Genomic DNA, 15,648 nt, shown 5'->3' with positions numbered 1-15,648 from the left:
CAGGAGAAAGTCAGGTAGATTTAACCCTAGAGCATCCTGGATGTAGGCAGTCAGCCTCCTCGTCACTCAGATACCGCCTAACCTTTAGAGAAGTCTGAGCAAGTGCTTATGGAAAGGGAACATGGATGACTCAGTCCTTGCAGCGAGTCCTTGATGACAGTGTTACCTGCAGCAAATCACTTGGTCAAGCAAGTCAAGTCATAGAGAACAAGGCTTATGGGGAACCAGACAGGTTGCCTGCACCAAGGCTAGGATAACCTCTACTTCACAGCACTTCTAACAGATGTGTGCTACTCTAGAAGTCCCTTTTTCCATTACTAGTTACAACATTAATTCAGCACTTCAGATAAGCTGCTTGCATGAACCCGACATCAGTGTGAAATCATCAAGCAAGAAATGGAATCTTGTGCATTGTGCAATGATTATGCACATAGTATCTAGCTTTTCTAATAGATGCAGATAGTTTATTTTTCTTAAATGATCAAAATTGCACAACTTAAAACACGGTAGAAAGGCATCTCATTAGAATTCCATTTAAAAACTAAAATAATGTAAGATATGGCTGTGCCTGCTTTCAGAAAAAACTATAGTGACCCTTTAATCTGAGTGCCAGTGTCTCAAGCACCTTGTAGAAGTAGTCGCAACACTGCATTTCCCACAGCTCAAGCATAAAATGATTGCACTCTGATTTCTGCCTCCCAATGGAGAGGATTATTCATCCTGAAATTGAATGCCTTTGCCCTGCACCAATTAATAAGAGCAATTTGCATTGGTAATTTGAAAGGCACGCTAGCTCAACTGACAGATTCTATTATGGCTAGAGGTATCAGTGAAGTATCAGACACAATTGAGATACTGATTTTGTAATAAGCTGTGTTGGCTGCCAAATGGAAGAATGCTCCCCTATCCCTTGTGACAGCGCTGGTGTTTGTGTAACGATATGGTAAACTGGTTCAGGGAGCTGATATAGCTGAAGACTAACTGTTGTCCTCCCTCAAGTAATGGGTTTCCTGCTGATCATGTCAGTGATTGCATTAACCATGTTCAGTGTTAGTGGAGGGGAGGAGTAAAGCAGCAGAGCGAGACTGCGGCAACTTGGATTTCTTCCATTTGCTATTGAAAGCAGCAGCTCCTCTGTTCACTGTTCTCTGGATTTACACATATGGAAATGATCAAATTGCTTCAATTTCTGAATATGGCTAAAGTACAAAAAGGTAAATAACTAGAAGATTCTTCCCATTAACAGTGACTTTCATTTGCTCTTAAGATTTGTTGGATTTAACTCACAGACCCAGAGCAGTATGTCAGTGGATCTGCTGAGCTGTTCCCAAGACAGACTGTGATGCTGCATAATCCTTCTTGGAGTGTTTTGGAAAGCTTGCGTCAGTGTTTCAAGAACTATTCTTTTTTTTAATCTGCTGTTGATTTTTGTCTTGATATCTTACTTACAAACCTTACATCTACATAGAACAACTTGAGATGGTGGTGGGTGTTTGGTGCTCCTATAATTTTCCTTTTTTTTTTCTTTTGAAACCAGAGAAATTGAAAAGCTTTTACTAACCTTCATATTTATTTGTAAGTTCACTATGTAGTCTGTCAGAGGAAAAACAAGATCTGTGGAAATGGGAAGCATTTTTGTCTCATTTCTGTATTTCACAGATGTCCAGGATCTTTGGTGATTGAGCTAGAACCTCTCAGCCACTTGGTCCAGTACTACCAGATGAGCTGTTCATAGCCTGCTTCACTTCCTGGCACTCAAATTGCAAGGGTGGCAATTCTTTCCCCAGTGTCTATTCTGATTAAGAAATTATTAAGACCTGTGAAGGTTTCTTTCTTGCAAAGCAAAATGATTAACCCACCCCTCTTCCCTAAAGAAATAAAGTTCAGCATTTAGCTTACATCACAGAAATGCTGCTGATTCTAATCAAGGCTCTAGCCTTAATGATCAGAGCTCAAATGAGAGGGCACTTAATTTTGCTCTGTTCTGTTGCTTCTCCCCAAACTGTTTTGTAAACTTCTCTAGGGTGATCCTTTCCCCTGTATAATGGGTAAGTACTTTTCTCTGAAGCCCTTTCTCAGCACCTGTTCTCACTGTTTTTGTAAAGCATTTCTTTTGCCAGTTCTGCAATGAAAGAAAAACACAAAGACCAGTAAGCAAGAACTCGAGTTCCTCTGGGGGTTGTTGCTGAGAAACAAAAAAGATTAAAATAGCTAAGATTAAAACTGAAACTAATGCAGGTTTTGTCAGACAAATCAAAAGAAGGTCTCTTTAGTCTGGAATACAGACATTTGAAACAAAGGTTTAATACAACTTTGAAAAAGTCTATTTGAATTAACTTTCCTGAGTATCCTCCTGTGGTTAAACTCAACATCTAAACAATCTTGTCTAGGCCTGTGTTCAGTTTCTTCTCTGAGCCCTTTATTAAAAATTAAATAGACTATGACAAATCTATCCATGCTAAAAATGTAACTGAACTGAAAATTGATCCCTTAAAAAAAGGAAAACAGGAAAAAAAAACCCCACAACAAACCATTGAGCAGTATTTTTCCAGCATCTTAGTCCTACCCTGAAAACTACTGCAATGATTAACAAGTTTAGTGGAAAAAACTTTGATCCAGTTTGATCTTATTTGAATTTACAGTATCTGATTGCGGGCATGTGTGTCTTGAAGACGTAGTAACTTTTCAGTCTCTAAAGATAAGATTAAGGTATCTTTGTAGAGATGGCTATTCCACCAACCAAATACAGTTATGAGCCATTTTACAAGTGAGACAGAAGTCCCTTGAAGCAAATAAATTTTGAAGATAAATGGCACCATAGTGTCCTCTTGTGGTCTTTTAATGTCTAAGCTGTTACATGTTTTCTAGGAGAACAGCAACAAAATTTTCAGTTGCGGTGAGCGTACGAGCTCCTAAGTATAATATGACCTTTCCTTGTCTTACTTTTCTCCTGGAAATGGCATATGGGGCATTGCACATTGCATCTCCCACAAGCACGTACTACTCTGTCCCCAGTTCTTCACATGTGGATGTACATATTGTGGGCCTTTCCAAATGACCTCTTCCAGCAACTGCTTATCTTTGACACATATAGAATAGATCCTGATCTATCTTAGCGGGAAACCTTTGCAGCCAGGTTGCCAGTTTCCGGCCTGCTTTGTCCACAAGGCTGGTGTGATCCTCGGCTGGGGAGAAGAAGGAATGTGCTTGAAAACGGAAGTTCACTATGGTGAAATACTGGCCATGAACTTCAGAATTTCTGCCAAGCCTCACGTCCAGGGAAGCTGTACCTTGGCAGTGGCATTTTTTTTTTTTCTGATGGTTGTCTCTGGGCTATTTGTCACCCAGGTTCCATGCCAGTGGCAAAAGTCTTTCAGAACAATAGTTATGGATCCACTGCTGTGCATAGCCCAGCCTTTCTCTCTATGCAGTTTTAAATATCTGTATTTATACTTTTTAAAAACATGTTGGCTTTAAAAACTGCAAGTATTTAATTCTTGCTGGTATCAGGGCTTTGTGCCTAACTACATGGGAGACTGAGAAGGGTTTCAGTTTCCCAGAGATTTTTTACCTATGCTCTCATAAATCTGCAAACCTTTCTTCTGACCAACCACCCTGTTTCTGTTTGAACCGGAATATATTTTTTTTCTGGGCCACTACCCTGCTACTAACTTGATGATCCAGGATATCTCAGAAATACTTTTCATGTCATATGGTTTAGAAATTTCCTATAGTCTCAAAGCGTAAGTTCATAGATTGTCCCACTGACAAAGAGGAAAAAAAGCATTATACTGGTCTGTATTAACAGAGGTACAATACGATTATTATCTAAAATATCAGAATGCAGGTATTCCACTCAAGAAGTTTTATGTATTTTGGATAAACACAGTTATGGACATTATCTCTCAGGTTTCTAGAGGTATATGTACAGGGTGCAATGCCCTAAGCAGGCCACATATTCTGCCTGGGGTCATAAACATTACAGTCAACAATGACAGCAATAACTGGGCAGGTTACTCCACCAATGAGGCATTTCAAAGCTTCGTTTACAGAAAGTTTCTACAAAGCTTTTTGAGGTATCATGTTATTATAAACCACTCAAAAATATTACGGGCAACACAATTATACAGATGAATAAAAAACCCCTGATTTTTTTGGTGACATATTTCTTTCTAAGGATGATTCTTTTTGCTTGGTCTTGAATTTCCCAGTTAGAAAAAATAAAATAGTTTATTTAAAATTAGGTGTCTTCCTATGAAATTCGGAAAAAGGGAAGATAAGAAAAGCTGTCCTCAAACATGGTTTCAGATGCTGGGTCTTCCTATCCATAAACAACTGGCAAATCACTTTCATTGAGAAGGAGCTGAAACGACATTCTTTTTGTTGTTTGATTAAGGTTAACATCATATATTGCACATCCATAAGCTAACGATACTCCAGAGCTTATTTACAATGGCCTTGCAGTGTGTGTACTACATCCCTGAGGGCTGAGGCAGGCTGTTCCTTCTGCTATAACCTTAAAAGTAATCACTAATGCTGGTACTAATTCTAGGTTCATTCTCTCCTAGGATGACTGCGTGAGCACCTGTGAATTGCTGTCTGCCAGGGAAGGGATGAAACACCTTGCACACGTAAGTCAAACGTGTTTCTGTAACAGCCGATGCGGCGTGCAGTCGCTATCTCATAAAAGCCAAGCTGCTTTTTTTAATGCTTGAGTAGTGTCACCTGTAATAAGAAGCGTTGAAGGCAAATGTGACCTTGCTTGCTTGCCCTGAGGATTTATATCAGGCTCTTCAGCAGTTTACCAAACTACCCTTCCAGAAGACTTAGAGTTTGTCATAAAATCTTTGAGTCGAATGGCATAGCTGTTCACTGTGGAAGCACACTGACTTTTCAGCTGGAAGCTTATACCTACTTAAGGTAGTTCACAAATACCTAGTGGATTACTAAATAAGAACTGACCAGTGTCTGCTCACATTAGGTAATAAATAATTTAAAAAGCAGTTCCTGATGGTGTATCAGAGAGGAGATCATGGATTTGCTGATCTTTAGGCTGCTCATTTCACTGATGCTGTTAATGTACAGTAGAGTACTGAAAACTCAGGCCTTTTCTCATGTAACAAGCCTTCATTCTGCTAAGCTGGTCTCAATGTTTTTTGCAGTGAAACCACCAGACTTTCTGCTGGAAGTGCAGTACTTCTCTGTTGAGTGTGGGGTGGGGTGTCAGGTGTGTAGAGAGGGGAGAAAAAAAAAAGGGGATGGGGGGGAACGAATATTATTCTCTCTGCTCTTTGTTTTCACTGACCAGTCTGTACTCACATGAAACCATAATCACAAATTTCATTTAGCTTTGTAGAAAACAGGTAATTTTCAACCCTGTTATGATGAAATAGCAAGGTTGTCTCAGGTAAATGCTGTAGAACTGCAGATCATCTAGTTTCATTCCAGCCTCATATTCATATCAGGCACCTTTTAAGCTTATGATGGCCACTCATAGCATTCAGAAGTAACAATCAGTATTCATACGGGGGGGGGGGGGGGGCAAAAAAGTCAATCACTTAGGGTGAAATTTCAGTTCTCTTACAAACCAGATGCTAAACAACAAAACTGACATGGGTAGATAACTTCTTACCTTTAAATACAGGCTTTCTACAAGACAGTAAAGAACCATTGCCTTTAGACAAAAGAAATATTTTTGCTTCAATGAACTTGAATAATTTCCTAGGGCTAAATTATCTCCGAAGACATTTGGATACCATTTCCATTCCAGTGAGGGGAGTTGCTGGTCTATGTGCATGAGCTTGACTTTATTTATTTTTATCCCTTATGGGGTACAATTTCAGTGCCATTGATTTCATGATACTAAAACGTTTTGTGGTGGCATAGATGCATTTTTTGGTGCCTAAAGAAAGGCAGGTCCTTGCCAGACCTGCTTTCAAAAGCAAGATGAGAAGGAAATGTCCAGTTTAATTCTTCCTGAACAAGCATGACTCCAAACACATTAACTCTTGAGACTGATTTCTTATAATCCCTGTCTTCTTTTTCTAGGAGAGCTGGCTTAGACATTTTCACTCAAAAGCTTTATAAAGTGGAAAACAGGAAAGAGGAAGACAGAAGGCTAAGCATGAACTAACTTGCTTAATGGTGAGTCATCATCTTGCCGTTTTCTATACAAAATTATTTGCACCCTATCAATTAATACTTAATTTTCCTGTTTTCTTGGTGGACTCTAGCTTATTAGGTCATACTTATTATGAAGACTAATGAAACATAATTCAACCAAAGAGGGTTAAACAGAAAACGCTACTTTTTTGGCCAATTGTTTCACTTCCCTCTGGGGGAAAAAATATTGCTGGAGATAAGGTGGTGGACTAAAGTGGTGCACCAGGATGTTTCCAGTCTGCCAGAACTAATTCTTCTGAAATTAACAGAAATGCTTTCTAGATTATCAAAATTGGCCTGCCTTGCATACAGAAATTGCTGATAAAACTTTACAGAACTCTGTGGGATCGTATTTACAAACACACTCATTTTAGGGTTACTGGGGGGAAAAAAAATCTCTCCCTAGGTCTTCAAGATACCATTAATTCTGAATAGAGAAAAATCTGGGTTTTTTTAAATCTCCTCTAAAACTGATGAGGCTGTTATTGAGACACACATGGCTACAGGAGTATCATTGTTGTTTACCTCAACAGAGCAAAGAGGGAAAAGTAAAATATAGGTTATATGAAAGCACAGGAGTCTTAGAAGTCTTTCCACCTGTCTGATCAATACTAAGAGGTGTAATTGCTCTGGCTTTCCCCAGAGGCGGTCTACCAGCAAGTTTGTGTTAAGTGAACTGAAAGACCTGTACCCCTTGGCAGCAGCCACTCCACAGCATGGATCCTTCTTGTTTATTTCAAAACCCAACTAATTAAAAGTAATAACTCGGTTCTCGTGAACAAATCATTCTCCCTCGTTTGTCTCCTGTCTCTCTTCTGCTTGTTAGACATTTTTCTTTCTCCCAGTGACCTGAGGGTTGCTTTGTCAAGAAGGCCGGACAAATTCAGAAAGCTAGGGATAAGGTTGATTAGGGTGTATTTTAGTAAAAATTTTACAGAACTAGTTTGAGTTGATATTCCATAATGAAATGCACAAACTGTTCTCTAGAGCTTTTTTTTCTGATGATTACATAACGCATTAAGAAGGGATCCTTTTACTTTCAAGTCTAGCTTTCAAACACAGACATTAGCGTATCAACTATTAATTAATGTTTAAACTCCATGCGAAGGCTACCATGTATGATATGAAGGCCAAGATACCCACTGCTGGTGCCAGCTTCTTCAAATGCAAAATTGAATTCTGCTCCCTCGGGGACAAGGGGCTGCGAGGCAGACGAGCCCTGGGCTTCGATGACCTGCCGCCACCAAGGCGTCCGTCGGGACTGCTGGGAGGGGGTGGCACACCCCACGGCCTCCCTTAGTGGGACAAAACAATGGTGCAACCCCGGCTCCCAGGCCCTGCCTGAGCAGCGGGGCCACAGTTCATCTGCCCGGGCAGTCTGCTGCCTTAGCAACTGTCTGCTTTGCATACAGCTAGAAATACCCTTGGCTCCAGCCAGCATTCAAATTTCCCCAGTGTAGTATTTTACCCCGCGGTCCCCCCACGCCTTTTGTGCGGCCACGTTTCCCCTTTCCCTTGGGCTCGCTCTGTGCACCGCCTTATTTCTGAGGGTTTCGTGCAGCTAGAGAGCGAGCACGAGAGAAAGCACCCTGCTGCCACCACGAACACAGGAAGCGGGGACAGCTGCCGCATCCGACCTGAGCGATAGCTTGCATAAAAATAAACCCTTTCTCGGGGTGACAGCATGCCTTTCATCGGTTTGCTGTTGGTCACCCGAACGCCACGGTTTAACGGTCTGCTAGGAGTTAACAATTTTTATTTGGTGCGTCCCACTCCTTCGAAGCCTAGTAGGGCTCCCGCTTTATCTCCAGCCTCTCCCTTGCCCATGTGCTCCCCGCACCACCCCCCCCGCGGCTTCGCGACCACCCGGCCCTTGCCAGGAGCGCCTGGGACCCCCCCCCCGCAACGATAGCCGCCGGGGAAGCGCCGCTTCGCCCGAAGCCTGGGGTACCCGCCCGGCCCCGGGGACCCCCCCAGCACCGGGGATCGGCCCCCCCGGGCCTGGGCGCGGCGCGCCAGTGCCCTCACGCATCGCTCCCGCCCAGCAAATGGCGGCGGCGGGTGGGGACGGGTGGCGGGGGCGGCCCTGGGGCACGGCGGAGGGAAATTTCCTCCCTGGGGCGGCCTAGCAGCGGCGGTAAGGGAGGGCCTCGGGCCTCGGGCGCCAGCCCCTCCCCGCCCCACGGCTCCCGCCGCCCCCGGGCCCGGCTCCTGTCACGGTGTCTCGGGGAAGAAGGCTCCCCCTTGCCCGCGCCGCCTCGCCGCCTCTGCTCCCTCCTCCGCGCCCCCGCTGCTGAGCGCGCCCGCCCGCCGGAGCGACCCCCGCGCCCGCTCCTCGCCGCGGGGCGGCCCCGGCCCTGGCCCTGCCGCCCGCGGGTCCCGGCCGCCGCGCCGCCGCGGCGCTCGGAGGGGAATGGGTGGAGTTGAGGAGCGCGGTTTCCTGAGAGGAAGTGACCGCACGGGGCAGGAATGCGCCGCCGGCTCCGCGCCGCGTCCCGCCTGCCTCGCTGCGGTGCCGCGGGGAGCCCTCGCCGCCCCGCCAGCCATGCCGCACTTCACCGTGGTGCCGGTGGAGGACAAGCACCGCGCCGAGTACGACAGCGTAGAAGGGCTCAGCTGGGTGGACTACCGGGAGCCGGCGGCCGCGCCCGCCGCCGGGGACTCCTACGACACCGTCAGCTCCGACGGTGAGCGGGGCACGGCCGGGGCGGGGGGGCGGCGGCGCCGGCCGCTCCCGGGGCGAGCCCGGCTCCGCTCCGCCACCGCCGGCCACGGCAGACAAAAGGCGGGGGCGACGGTCTGCGGCGCTGCGGGGGCGCCGCGCCCGGAGAGGGAGCTCCCCGTGCCGGATCCGGGACCGCCGCCGCCGCGGGGAGGAGCCCGGCCCGGCCCGGCGGATGAGCGTTGTCACCGAGCGCCAGCCCCGGCGGCCCGGGCCGAGCGGTGGCAGCGCGGCCGGCGTGGCCGCCCTGGGATGCGGGGTCGGGGACCCGGGGCCCGCTCCGGGGATTCCCTGCGCTCCGCAGCCACTTGCTGGTAGCCCGGGGTGCAGCGGGGAGCGGGGCCGGCCCCGGGGGAACGGGTCTGATCGGTGCTCCCACAAGCCACGGTCTCCAGAGGTGATACTTGAGATGCCCTCAAGTATTTTCGGTGCTCCGCCACCAAAATAAACGGGTGATGAAAATCCAGTTAAATCAGCCGAATCTCAGGTGACTGCTTTTCTTGCTTATGTCATCTTAAAAAATGTCCTTGTCCAGCTGGGTCTCTCTCCCTAAGACTGGGCCCTCCAGTAGTACAGCACGTGTATGGTGTCCGTGTGGCTTTCACAACTGCTCCTGCTAGGCAGAGCTACTTTTTGTTAGTGGTTCATTTATTCCAGTTACAGAAGAGGATCACGTAAGGAGGAGGGGATTTTGGGTGGTGAGAAGTATGTTCTTTAATCGGGCAACTAATAGCAGTGCTCAGCCTGTCTTGGTGTGCTGCTGTGACTTTTAGGTATAAAACAGTTTAGATACAGTGAGTGTTTCTAGTGAGAAAACAAAGGACAACTAGGTTTGGAAAGTAGAGCAGTTCTGGTAGAAGATTGTTTTAGGTGTTTGTGGGATCTGTTTCTTTTTTCTGCCTTTGTTACATTTAGTTCTGTAACCTTTAGGAGGAGGACCTTCCCATGGGCTCAGCTGGTGCATCTGACTTGCCCACTGTGAATCATGCCTGACTCCAGGCAACAAAAGAAAAATCAGTAAACACCTGACCTGTTCTTCCTTGCCTGTGTAGTCAGACTTTTCAAATGCAAATGTTATTGGATGCACAATAATCCCTGAAGGGCACCTGCGCTGCTCCGGCCTCTGCCTATGGAGACTTATTTTGCTGAGTGATACTGAGCTGTCATGAGATCGAGGTCCACTTCCTGCCTTGTCACCTTGTTCAGTCCTCTGAATCTGTGTGTCAGTCTCCAATAGGTGCCATCTTTTTTTCTTTCTTTCTTTGCATAGTTTTCAAAGGAATATTAGGTTTCATATATCAAGTAGCTTACATAGGCCTGATGTCTGTTATGTCAGTTCTTTCCAGTTCTAGTGTGGGCATTTTGGAATGATGAAAGGTAGACGCTTTTCCCAACTTCTCTGTCATCACAGACAATTGAGGCTTTAGCCCTAAAGGCTGTGCGGGGCCTTGACTTAATTTTGTAAAAAAGGTCCGTTTTACTCTCGGGTTACTTTGATACACATGAACTATGTGTTAAGTAACAGGTGTTTTTCACCCATCTCAGCAGGTTGAGGTGGAGACCTTGTGGAGTACTTTTTCTATTAGCCAGCTTTGGCCATGGGTTGGTAAGTGTGATTTGTGGAAGCTCCTGCTGTGGTGGATAAAGGAAGGTCAACTCGAACCACCTGACATTTGGATATGAGACTGCCTGTAGGATGTGTGCAAACAACACACTTCAAGATAACTCAGCTCCCCATCACAGTCTGTCGGTAGCTGGTGAGCTGCAATCTCTTAAGTACTGCTATTCTGACTGCAGCACAGAAGCGTGCTGCTGGAAGTTAGCTGAGCTTCTTTATTTTAAAGCTGATAAATATCTAGTAACATCTCTATTAATATATAGTAGTTAGTTCTGTTTCTGTTTGAACTATAACTGCCTTCTGTTTTTTAATTTACTTTCAGAGTAATTAAGTGTTGTTTCATATCCTTAGGGTGTACGTATAAAGATATGCTCTCTTGCCTACCTGTGCTGACAAGCGTGTTGTTCTCCACTAGCCATTTCTGTCTTTTCCTAGGTTTCTTGGGTTTGTTGCTCTGCAGAGGGGAATCTGAACTCCCGTGTGTTATTCTTTTGGTTTTTGGTGCTCCTTTCTACATCCTATGCAGATGTAGAAAGCATTTCATACTGGGGGAGCATTGATAATATGACATGGTGGAGATTGAAGCTCCTGTTGAAGACAGACTGTCTCACAGCTGTTCAGTGCTGGCTGGAGCCTGCATACTGGAGGGAAGAGAGTGACCCTCCAGGGCCTCTTGTGGCAGCTGATTATGGGGCTCATGGAGGGATTTGTTGCTGTGATGCCCCTGACTCCAGACAGAATAAACTTTGACTTGAGTGCACAGTTTCAGAGTTTTAGGTTGTGGCCCTATCAAAGTACAATTCATATTGGCACTGCGCGAGTGTGTGCAGAGTTGCCTGAGCAATGCCAATTCTCCAGTCTTTCCGTGTGATCAAGTAGCACCACCATAGTCAGCATGAGGCATTGGTTGCAGTTGTTCTGGTGAATCTTCTCCAGGGAAGCTTTTATTTTATCAGCTGGTTGTTCAGAACCTTATTTAAAGACTTCTTCGTATTGCTAGGTTTGATCGGAGATGGGTTAAAGTGACTCGGTAATGGTACGGCTCTTTGAGAGTATGGTCTACCATGGTAACATAGCTCTGTTTATAGCTGGTCGGTAACAGTGTGCAAAGCAGTGGCTTTGTCATCCAGTATTCCTCGCACAATCTCTTGCAGATTCTTATTTCTGACAGATTCTTACTTCACTCTGACCTTTTCCACTCCCACCTTTATTTGTCATAGCCTTGTTTTTGGATTTTTTTTTTTCTGAATTTTGCTTTATTTAGGACATCAAGTCCTAAATACGATATGGTGTCATCTAAACACTACAGATGCGAAGCCATTCCATTCTGCAATAGAATTGCTTGTCAACTTTTTCCATAAGAAGACATTAGTCAGTGGGCAACAATTTAGCCTTCCCAGATAGCTCCAAGTGCTTGCTTGTGAATAAAATCAGCCTTTTTTTTTCTGAGCAGGTTCCACCAACTGCCACTACTTCTAATAGATTTTGACATTTTCCATTTAGAAAAAGAAGTACAAAGATTTATCCTGTGATCCTATGATAAATCATGTGAGCCCTGCTTTATGGATGGGCAGGGATGAAAAATGTGAGTTTGGCATCTCTGCAGTCTTTGAAATAACGCCAGCACGTTAGGTTGGGTACACAGGGTAAGAAGAGGGGCATTGGGGCCTGAATACTGTTTAAAAAAATCAAATAAGCTTTGCAATAACAGGAATTTCAGCTCCACAGTAATTGTGCACCCTGTTAACCAAAGTGCGGCAATGTCATGGGTCTTGTGGGAAGTTATTTATCTTCCTGTGACTTTTGTTTGTGGAAGTGAGACGCTAATCAGCTTGGTGTCACTAACCAGCTTTGGTCAGCTGCCACCCTTGGTTTTTGCCAACGAATTGTTCTGCTTATGTTCCAGTTATCCCATGGCTTCCTTTCAGTGCAGAGTGTTCTAACTAGACTTCAGACCTCTTCCTTGTGCTTACAGTCTGCATCAGTGTGTACAGTGCCTTTGTGCAGTGGCAGATTATGCTGGTCATTTGCAATAAGCTGTTTTCAAGAAAATGGATAAAGAAAGTTCTCGTGTGATAGCAGTGCACTTTTACAGCTTCTTCCTGGTTCACTCCTCCTTAATATGCGGTAACTTGCTAGTGAAAGTTTTAAGTCTTTTGCAAGACTTGAAATAAAGCTCACATAAAATATGTTTGAAGATACTTTCTATGGGGAAACATAAATAATTCAAAAATTCCTTTTTGAAGAGCTTAATTCTTATATGTAGGTGTTTTGGCAAAGTCCAGAAATAAGATAAAATTAGTCATATAATGAATTAGATAATACAGCTAAATAGGAGTGACAGAAACACGTGTCGAAATATATTTTAGGATATCTTAAATTCAGGAACTTCTGCTAACAGCAATGTGGGTAAATGGCGTTGTTACAGTAGTCATAGCAGGATATTTTTGCATAACTTCTGTAGCATGTGCATCTTCAGCATTTTTCATGTTGCCTCAAAACTGCAGAAATAAGTCATGGAGTAGGGAGCCTGGGAAGAAGTTGAGGCAGAAGCTCTGAATTGTTTGGGGGGAAAGAAAGTAACCTGAGAACAGAAATACATGGATGTCAGTGAACTGTCTCTTCTGGTGATTTGTTTACTGTTGTCTTGCTGAAAATGGTACGGAGACCGCATCTTCTTCAGTTTAGTTGCGTTTTGATGAGGAAGGGATTAATTTTTTCCTGTTGCTAAGCTTGGCATCTCTTTTCTTTCTCTGTAAAGTTTCATGTGTAAATTTTAGGATATTAAAGGTGTCCCCTCAGTGCTAAATATATCAGTATTTGTTCCTGTTCCATAAAGGATACTTGTGAGATACTTGCAGGATACATGGCAACGGTTATAATGTGAAATGCAAATCCTGAAAGGGGTCTTAGCAGCAGGGTCATCCTTGTGAAGTCTTGCGTTGATTCCCCCCCCCCGCCCTTTGTGCAGTCGTCGATTAGCACAGCACTGATAGCAGTGCCAAACTCCACAATACTTTTTTCAACAGTACAGGTGCATAGATAAGTGGATTCTTGCTTCAGATAATGAAAGATAAGAATGTGCTATGTGAAAAATGAGAGTGGAGAAGTGCTTGTGACACGATTAGCTGTTTTATAACACTTGGGTGTGTGAAGGAGATGGTAAGCGAAGGAATTTCTCTGAGAAGCTCAGTTTAGTGAAGTCCATGGTGGATACCTCAAGTTTCTTTTAGCAGCATGCTGTGTTGTAAAGTTTAATTCATCTATAAAAATGCTTGTCTAGGAAAAGAAACAAGTTCATGTTACTGTATAAACTGTTACTTTTGCTAAGCATGTCTCTCATACCTCTTCTAATTTGTGCGGTGATTAAGACAGAGCTGGAGAGGCTGCAGCTGTCTGGATCTTGGTGCCAACTGCTGGCGGCCAGGAGACTTAGCTAAATATAGAAAAACATGGGCCTTTTTGTGGGTTCTCTGGTATTTCAGTTATTTGGGAGAGCTCTGGGAAGGTTCTTTGTGATATGTCTGATTCAAAAGCAACTCCCATAACTGTGTATGTGTGGGTCTGTATGTTGCAGAAAACTAAGAGAAGATTAAAAAAAAAAACAAACCCAAAACAAAAGCCAACCAAACAACTCTCTGCTGGTCTTTTGTAGCTGCTGATTTTTTTTTGTGTTTCGGAGAGCACCTGTATTAGAAGGCTAAGAAATTGGACATGAAAAGACATGGATTTTCCATCTACTTTTACCTGCAAATGCTTGCTCCTTTTCACTTGCTAAGCACCTGTTTAAAACTTGAGTTGTAACTAAGTTTGGGGATTATTTTACATGCTGAAGCTGTATCTTCTATTCAATCTCTGCACTATTCTAAAGAAATACAAATAAATTTGGAGGTTTCTTATATTGTGTTTGTATTACATATCTCTCTCATGTATAAAATTGATCTCTGTGTGTGTTATTTAATTTCCCCTTGCAAATTTCTTCACTGTTTCATTTCCTTGAAAGAAACAGTGACATTTCCTTTCTTTTCCCCACTGCAGCAAAATTAAAGAATATACTTTTGCCTGGTCTTCAATGTAAGGTTTAAATTTGCCATTTTTTTCTGAAGTTCTATGTAGAATGGAGATTAAGGTATTTTGCAGCCTCATTGACTAGGAAATGTAGCCAAACATCATAAATGCTGTTCACCAAAGTTAAAGAGCAACAGCCTTGAGGGAGATCATACTTGGTGATCACTGCTTTCTTTTTAAGTGCATGTAACAGAATGGGGAACAACCAGTGCCCCAGGGGGAGAAAAGCTGCATTTGGTGAGTTTCCCCTTCCAAGACCAAGTTAGAGATTTACACCTGGTTTTGACTTTGATGTAACAAATAATTTAATGTGAGCACTGATCTGTGTTACAGAAAAATTGCTATTATCACTGATATGTGGGAGCAAGGTTTATTTGAAGACACAAATTTTCAGGATCTGTGAAGACACAAAGGGTTTGTGTCTTTAACCTGTTGATTCAAGGTTTTTCTTTAAATACTTTGACCTGTGACCTGAACTACAGAGAAGAAAAATCCACCATTTTAAGACATGGTCCAAAGCCTATTGGAATTACATTTTAGGGATGTTTCCATTGTCTTGAGTAGTCTTTGAATTGGAAATTTTTAATCTCTTAATTTTACTAAGCTGATTTTTATTTTCACAGATAAGAAAGTTTCAGTATTTTTGTTGTAGTTTGATTTAGTAAAACCTCTTTCTTAATTATTAGTTTTCAGTAGGCATCTGTTTAAATGATGCCAAGTGATCCCTTAGTAATGAGTAGTACTGTTCTTGTTCTTTCAGTTGAGCTGCTTTGGATGATTTCTTAGTATACTTGGATTTTGTCATGCATGGAGAATTGTGCATATTTCACAATGGCTGCTGTAGTGAAAGCTAAGCAAACAATATCTTCTTTATAAGCAAGCAAAATAATGAAATGCCATACACAAAAAAATATTACTCTTTTAGCAAAATCAAATAGTTGACATCCATTTAATATGCCCTGTCTTTAAATATAAAAAGTGAACGTGACCGGGAAGAATACAGCTGTTGTGATGCATGTTGGGTAAACTTATTTGGATTTTGGGTAAGATAGCATTTTGTATATTGTTATGTTGCACA

The 15,648-nt window shown here is 43.6% G+C and overlaps 1 protein-coding gene across 8 annotated transcripts in view; it reads left to right on the top strand.

The window, feature by feature from the left end:
• The first annotated feature begins 8,560 nt into the window (after positions 1–8,560).
• The window catches only part of SLC12A4 (solute carrier family 12 member 4), a 50,228-nt gene continuing 43,140 nt past the window's right edge, over positions 8,561–15,648 (top strand). For 7 of the 8 annotated variants that reach the window (XR_012662058.1, XR_012662057.1, XM_075101639.1 and 4 more), the window contains exon 1: positions 8,561–8,849. Coding sequence is in view for 5 of the 8 variants with exons in the window: in XM_075101639.1 (XP_074957740.1) it covers positions 8,576–8,849 (274 nt within the window). In the remaining 3 variants the exon portion in view is untranslated. The remainder of the gene's footprint in view (positions 8,850–15,648) is intronic. The other variant, XM_075101640.1, reaches the window with a different exon arrangement.

This window comes from Phalacrocorax aristotelis, chromosome 8, assembly GCF_949628215.1.
Source record: "Phalacrocorax aristotelis chromosome 8, bGulAri2.1, whole genome shotgun sequence".
In the NCBI taxonomy this organism is placed as follows: Eukaryota; Metazoa; Chordata; class Aves; order Suliformes; family Phalacrocoracidae; genus Phalacrocorax; species Phalacrocorax aristotelis.
This window is presented reverse-complemented; position numbering and strand designations above follow the sequence as displayed.